General features: G+C 32.3%; 1 protein-coding gene across 1 annotated transcript; it reads right to left on the bottom strand.

Moving 5' to 3' along the window:
* Nucleotides 1–3,682: 3,682 nt before the first annotated feature.
* LOC114717279 (actin-depolymerizing factor 2) lies at nucleotides 3,683–6,026 on the bottom strand. Its single transcript, XM_028902386.1, has 3 exons — nucleotides 5,930–6,026; nucleotides 4,766–5,031; nucleotides 3,683–4,152 (listed from the first exon to the last, which is right to left on the bottom strand). Exons 1-3 carry the CDS (start codon nucleotides 5,930–5,932, stop codon nucleotides 4,002–4,004), a joined length of 420 nt encoding a protein of 139 aa, XP_028758219.1. The 5' UTR covers nucleotides 5,933–6,026; the 3' UTR covers nucleotides 3,683–4,001.
* Nucleotides 6,027–8,231: the final 2,205 nt, after the last annotated feature.

Raw genomic sequence — 8,231 nt, 5'->3', positions numbered from 1 at the left:
AGATCTGAGATCAACTGGATATAGATAACAGGTATGAAGGTTTAAGTATCATATCTTCAGTCTTCAAATATAGAAATAAAAAGAAAAAGAAGAAGCAAGCTTTGCCTTTGCGTGGCATTAACAATTCTGTCCAAACTTGCGCTTTATGCAAGCATCCTATTACGTAGAGCGGTCATTTTTCTGCGTTGATTTATTTCCTTCATTGTTCTTCGGGTTGAAGGCGGCGGAGTGGCATGGATGATACCGTGAATGAAGCTTTCTTGTTACTCGTAGCTCGTATGAAAATGAAAGTGTTGTGATTGGGATTCCGTGAGATGAAGCTTGCAAGATCAGCAGGCATTTTGAGAGATCGGCTCTATTGACCCTTTTAAAACCCAATAAGCAATTCTCAAAGCTATTTTTTCGCAAATCGAGGTAAACTCTTTCATATATTTAGTTCGTATATTGTAAAAGTATTTATGAAATTATAGTTTTGATCTTACCTAAATACCCCTTAAGAAAAAGGATCATGCAGGATGGAACTAGCTATACCTAAATTAATATAATTTACATTTATTTTAGTTGTTTTAGATTTTAAAAAAACTTAATTTCAGATGACAAATGTGACCGGCGAAAAGTAAAGAGAAAAATAAAAAGAGAATTATAATGAAATTGTTAAAAAGAAATTACAAAATAAGTTCTAGAAGTTATTATTTTTTATTCTAAAACTTGTTATGAGACTTTTTAATAATTATTTTTTTCTTTAAAACTTGATTGTAATTCGTTTTGAAAAGAAGAAAATTTCATTTATTTTTTAAATAATAAACAAAGAAAAAGAAAGAATACGTATGAAAGATGCAACTGGGGTCAGACAAGTTGTTGGAGGCAGCTAGTGGATCTTTTTTCCTTTTTTTAACAAAACTAAAATGTGCATTGGTGGATGGGAGGAGGGGAGAGCGGTTGTGGGCAGAGGATGGGGTGTGGATTGATTGCAACGAAAGAATCGAATAGCCTCGCGACCTGAAGGATCAATATTCGAATGACTTGATCAGCCCCCGAGTCTCAGTTTTTCTGATTCTGCCCCGTCAATACCAAATCTTTTAGAAAAATGTCTTTTATTCATTATAAAGTTTCCCCATCACATCTAACTATATACTCTATTTTTTTTCCATAAATTTATAACTAAATGATAATATTTTGACAATAAGACACATAATTAGATTAAAGATAATGAATATGAAAATTTTGATACAAGTATTGAATTGCATTCCTACGCACGTGTAGAGTGCAATTGAACATAGTCTCCCTCACTGTCGTTGACCTATTTTTGACTTAGAAAATATATATATATATTTTCCTTCTAGTAATAAATTATTGGTTAATATCATTTACAGATAATTAGAACTGTTAAAAATGAATTTTATCTTTAAACGTTTTGATCATAGTTATAAATATTTTACCACTTCAATGTAATTCTCCTTTTTTTTTATATGATTCTTGTAATTTACTTTCCCCAAAGCAACCCGCGATCTTTTATTGCAGACATTGGCGCCACAGTATCTTCTTATCCCATTTTACGCACAATTCCATGCTGAGATGAGAGTTTAAAACGCTGAAATGCCGCTTTAAAGCTCGGCGTGTGTTCAACTTGCATCATATATTGAATTCACATCCGCGGAGCAGTGAGAAAATAATATAAAAATTGGTTAGGACGTGGGACGGTCCGACGGTGGGAGTGGGAGCAAGGTTACATGATGATGAATACAAAATACTCCTCCGGTCTTTATTATAAAACCCAATTTGACTTTTTATTTGGTCCTAATTATAAGATCCAATTCATTTTTTCTCTTATATTTATGCATTTTTTTCCAACATAATCCTTCTAATAATGATAGTTTTAGCCAATATACTAATTAGTAAGGATATTTTAGGAATGATAACACTTATTTATTATAATAACCAACTTAACTTACTTCCTTAATCTCATCAAATAAGTCAATTGGGTCTTATAATTAGGACCGGAGGAGTATATGATTTATAATTAAACTTAAACATAATACTACCTCCGATACTAATTATAAAAACCAGTTAACTAATTTGAAGAGATTATGAAGGTAAGTTGAGTAAGTTATTTGTCTTAAATAGGTGTTGTTTTTCTTAAAATTCTTTGCTAATCAAGTGTATTGATTAGAATTATCATTATTAGAAAGACTACTTTGAAAAAATATATAATATGAGAGACAAAGTAGATTAGGGTCTTATATTTAATATCAAAATAAAAATCAAATAGGGTTTTATATTAAGGATCGGAGGTAATATTTATAAATCATAAGCAATACCACTCATTTTTCTAAATGTTAAATAATAGTCGGTCTAACAATTTAGAATGGTGTCCGGCATGGAATATCAGTATTTAGTTTGCTTGGAAGGCAAAAGAAATTTATGGACTGTATACTTCACCAAATTTACTTTAGTCGAAACCTACGAGGCCCCTAGCCCCCTATCTCTACGTGCTTTAGTCAGGCTTTAGGTTTACCATGCACCCAAAGCTGAAGGAAAGTATTTCCATGAGGCGCAGCTCCCAAATTGAGTAACAACACATCAAAACAAGCTCGGATGACAAGAAACCTTCAAACTTGAAACCACACTCGCACATTCATGTTCCTAAGATTTTCTGTTAGCAGATGTGAGGAAGAAAAAACACTACTATAAAGATTAGCCCAGATCAAAAATCATCTTTTAATATGATCTTGGATGTTCTCGGCACATGCAAGAGAAATCTCAAAATGCATGCTCTTTGGCGTTGATGTAATTCTCACCGTAAAACCAAGACAAGAAGTTAAATCTAAACTTGACTCATGAAGGAGGACCTTGGAATTGAAGGATTTTCACCTGAACAAGATAAAATATATACATTACAATTTTAAATAAAAGACAAGTTAGAAATGATTCAGAGGTTAAAATAAGAGAACAAATCATGTCACAAGTGACCAAATTTATAAATTTAAAATTAATTGTACAAAATAAAGGCGACATTGGTAGGGGTGCTGCTCACAAAATATAAGTTGAATAGTTCAAGTGAAGAAAGGATGCTTCAGGTCCCCCCACGCCCAAAAAAAAAAAAAAAGCGAAGAAAGGATGCACTAATTTTCTATTCATAACCTAATAATAAGCTTAAAAGAAAAGCTTTGCGGAACTGTTATAACACCAACAATAATATATGGTAATAATAAATGTGGTTGGAGTTGTTGAGATAAATATATGGATATACCCAAAAATTTAAAAAAAAGATTGAATCCATAACAAACGTATATTCAAAAGAGATTAAAAAGAAAAAGCAACATTTAATAAAGTTATTAACAAAAACTTTTCAATTAACAATATATCTAAAAGATGTGATTAATTATAGAATAACATTATGAAATTAATATAACTGAACACATTTAATAGAATAAGATTTATTATTATTGTTTGCCAAAGAAAATCGCAAACCGCTTCATTCACAACTTTCCATATATCCTTCCAAGCAAACCGTGCTTGGATGCATATGGCTTGATAGAAAACCCAATCCAACAAGTTTGTTTAAAGCATTTGACAGTTTACAACCAAGCATACCCGACAACACAGCTCTCCCCCTTGGGGTAACATAATCAACTTTGACATTGGTCAAAGCTAACCAACAAAGTTGACGACTCGGTTATGGTTATGAAAATAAAAACAATATATCAAAAAATCGAAAGTAATCAAAGCATGCCACAATATGGCCAGTCTCAATATTCAGAAGACATGAGAAACTAGTTTTTTTGTCTAATCACACAAAGTTACACAATAACAGGACATGAATACCACTCAAACACATGGACCCCGTATTTCACAGAAGGTGAATGATAACGCCAAGCCAAAAATTTGATTCCATGATGAGCCAAGTTTAGCATGTGACTCTGACAACCTATAAGCACTCCAATTTAAATAACTAAAGCTTCAGGGACGCGGTACCCCCATCCCAGCGTCTAATACGCATATTAGTTGGCACGACTTTTAAAGACATCAAGACCCATCTCAGTTGGATCTGTTGCTTGCAACTCTACTTGAATTCCATCCAGCTCTCTCTTGAATCTGTCCTTTGAGCTAGCGTAAATCATCTTGCTTCTGACCCTTGATGTATCCGGGGACCTTCACAGAAAAGCAATAAGATAAAATTCAATAATCAAGCATGACATGCTTTGTGCTGGGAATATTTTTCAAACGCCAAATCAAGAGGAGAGACATTTATAAGTTTGAAGACGAAGTTTGACTCTCAAACTAGAGGTGTCTAAGATTTTGGATAAGCACCATGTATTTGAATAATTCTCATCTTAATCATACGTGAATTAAGAGTTTGAGAGTCTAAGGGGCTTAAGTTTCCTGTTAACGAATGAACATGAATGAATAAAATTTATTTGAATCCCACACACACACTAATCCTACATCAAACAGAAGTCCAAGGGGTTGAAGTTTCCCAAGTGGCTTTGGTATCCGACCATTCCAATAATGGCATTAACAAAAGGAGGTAATCGGGACACTGGATAGTTGTGATTAAGTGGTTTGAGCATCACAAACAAGCATAGATTCATGCATAGGCGTTGACTGGATCTTAGATAGTTGTGATCTGAAGAAAGAAGTTTAATTTGTCGCTTCAGAATTGAAGGCAGGGAAGGTCTTGCAATTTTTATCCCCTTTCTTTTTCTTGAGCAAAGCTTCTGTGATTGAGGTCTCAACATTTTGCACGCCAGAGAACTAAACTTACCATGCAATGAAGAAAATTCTGCTCTTGGGAACATTCCCTTCTGTCAGAAACTCAAAATCATAAACAGCATATCGACACTCATCGGCAGGAAGACTGGCAGTGAAATCATCATAGCCTTGGGCTGGCTCTCCAACCTTCTCCACAATAACTTGCTTCTGTTTTTCCTCAATCTTGAAAACTATGAAGCGATAAGTCCTTTTTGCCTTGAGTTCCAAAAATTTCAGCTTGCACTCATCATTGACAGCCATACCCGACGCTGCATTAGCCTGTCACATTGCAAATCAGCCGATGAATCAAATCATTTACAAACTATTCTGAATGACTATGGATATAGTCTATGGCATGCACAAGTCGACTCCATAAGAAAGATAGCAAGACCGAAATTAAAGAAAAACCAACAAACAAATACCATATGCATACACTTAAGTACCAATCATTTCAATAGCCGATAAACGAAACTGGTGGATGATAGTACTCTCACTGTTTTAGGTAGTAGAGCGTTAACCATTTATTATAGTTAGCCCGTATTTCAGCGATAAAAGTGCACATGACCAATACCAGTACAGTGACTGATCAGTATATCTTCGCATATCAACAGCAAAGACACCGACGGTTTTTTTCTTTTATCAAAAGAAATTCTTCACAATCACTTATCAGTACATAAATAATCCTCAACTTAGCAGAACAAAGATTAGATCCAAGACATGATCGCTTACCCAAATGGGGCTAAATTAAGTAACATTTCAGAAGATCAAACCAAAGTAAATACTAATTTATAAAACAATTCAAAAGATCGAAAAGACAGAGAAGTCAGATCTGAAAGCAAATGATACGAGTCAAACGAGCTAATCAGGTAAGCAGGCCGATAGATTTATTTAATTCTACGAGTTCAAACTATCAGATCGACCACGAAACAACCACGGACTTTAAAAATACAGATATAAAACAATAATCAGCGCCAGAGAAGGGAAGACAGGGGCGAGAAAACAGTAACCACTGTCCAATTTCAATAGATTTTAAGCACATGCTTCCAATCTCACATCGCGGGTGATTACGATATGCAAGTGAATAACATTCCTCCATCCCAGACATCTCAGAAAAAGGAGGAAACAGTAAAATCGAAATCAAAACCTAAGGAAGACAATAAAGAGAAGAAAGACTGACCATCTTTTGCGCTTTGAAAGGACAGCGATGCGAAACAGCAATCGACAAAGGAGGAGGTGGGGAGGAGAATATAGGAGAGGCCTCTGCACGCCAAAATGGTGAGCGGCCCTATATACTTGTATTCTTGCTGGGGGAGGATTGGGGAATATAAAAATCTTTTCTCGTAAGCATTTCTTTTTTTCCCCCTTTTATTTTTTTCTTTCCATTTGCTCATCACATAATAATTTCAGCTTATTTTAATAAGCTAAAGAAATCCCATCTGTCAAATTTATTGTTCTGTTAATACACATGAGTATTATTCAAATATATGAATCTGGCAAAAAAAAAAAAATAAGCGTGATTATTCTGAAAGTTAAATCTAACTGAGTGGTTTACTTATTAACGTCTGAGAGGTGGCGTTAAGTGTTTATTATCTGGCTGCTGGCAGAAAAGTGTTGGTTATCTGGCAGTACTTTATTTATCGCATTACTGTAAATTAATAGTCACTGCGAGGGTTTCAATTTTACTAAATTAAAAACTTAAAAAGGTTATAGTCAAACTTAAACCACGGGAGTATTTAGATAAAATCAAAACTATAGTTTCAGAAATATTTTTATAGTATACGAAGTAAATATGTAGAGGCATTTATCTCGATTTGTAGAAAAATACTTCTGAAAAGTGCTTATTAGACTTTCCAAACACCCTCCAAGTTTATTTGTTGAGTCAACAGATTGATTAAGAGCGTGTTTGGGATCGGGTTGCACGATACCAAACACCTGTTTGAAAGCTCAAACGAACTTCTGCCTAAATTTTATTGTTTAGGATCACAATGGAGTAGATGCACCTCTCATGAAAAAGTCAGATTGAATGAGAAGCTCAAAATTGTTGCTTCTCAACCGTGGAAAGAGAAAAATGGAGAGACAAAAATAAAGATGAAAAAAGAAAAAGGTATTTAAATGGTCCCACTTAATTCAATAATTTTATATTTATAAAAACATTATATGAAAAAAAAACTAATAAAATTTAATCTGGAGAGTTTACTTTTAATAATTTTATTTTCTGACCTCTTTTAAAATAGTTACGTTATATATAAATTTTTTTTAATAATTTTATTTTTCTTACCTCTTTTAAAATAGTCACATTATATATATTTAATATTTATATGTACTATTTAATAAAATTCATATTTTTTTAAGTCATTTTACATCCAAATTTATTTTTACATTTATCATCTAAACAAGTTTTCAACTTCTTAAACTGATTTTTTTACAAAACTCAATCCAAATATAAATCACATTACATTATCTGACTTTTATTAATCTGATTTTTATAAAAATCAGATTAAAAAAATTACTTCTATCACTGCCATTCTAAATACACCCTAAATAGGACGGGTAAAGGAAAGAAACAAGAGAGATGGGTTTAGGCATGGATCCAAACGAACCAAAACCGCGTTTTGGCCTGGAACGTGTTTTCAGATACTACTTCATCATTAAAATAAAAAATACTACTTCCGGTCCTAAATATAAAATCTAATTAATTAATTTAAAGAGATTAAAAAAATAAGTTAAGTTGGTTATTTGTAATAAATATGTGTTATTTTTCCTAAAATAACGTTGTTAATCAAGTGTCTTGGTTAGAACTACTATTATTTAAAGGATTACCTAGAAAAAAAATACAAATATGAGAGACAAAGTAAATTAGGGGTTTTATATTTATGATCAAAATAAAAGTCAAATGAGATCTTATTAATGACTAGAGGTAGTACTTGACTAATTTGAGTAAACTAAGAAAATTTATTAAGTTGGTTATTTGTTATAAATAAGTGTTATCTTCTCTAGAATATTCCTGCTAATCATATTATTAGTTAAAACTATTGTTTGGTGAAACTTTTAACAAATAGAACTACTACAAGGATTGCTTTTAAAAAATAGATAAAATGAAAGACAAAGTAGATTGGTGTTTTATATTTAAGATCAAGTTGAAAATAAAACTAGTTCTTATGCTAAGAATCAAAGGTAGTATGTATTATCTTCGGTCCTTGATATAAAAACATGCTTGACTTTTATTTTGATCCTAAATATAAAACTCAATCCACTTTTTCTCTCATGTTTATCCATTTTTCAAGGTAGTCCTTGTAATAATAGTAATTCTAACTAATACACTTGATTAGTAACGATATTTTAAAAAAGAAGAAACCTATTTATTACAAATAATTAATTTAATTAGTTTTTTAAATCTATTTAAATTAGTTAACTAACTCTCATATAAAAATAATAGTTAATATAATAATCTCCAAATAACAGTTGAAACGTTTTCCACG

This window comes from Neltuma alba, unplaced genomic scaffold (genome assembly GCF_004799145.2).
Source record: "Neltuma alba isolate B1F8T4 unplaced genomic scaffold, ASM479914v2 tig00011729_pilon, whole genome shotgun sequence".
NCBI classification, from domain to species: domain Eukaryota; kingdom Viridiplantae; phylum Streptophyta; class Magnoliopsida; order Fabales; family Fabaceae; genus Neltuma; species Neltuma alba.
This window is presented reverse-complemented; position numbering and strand designations above follow the sequence as displayed.

Bases quoted from the DNA above. Each gene is read 5' to 3' on its own strand.
- LOC114717279 (XM_028902386.1), bottom strand. The intron at 4,153-4,765 runs GTAAGTTTAGTT...TTTTCTGTGAAG, and splicing joins AGAATTTTCTTCATTGCATG to GTCCCCGGATACATCAAGGG.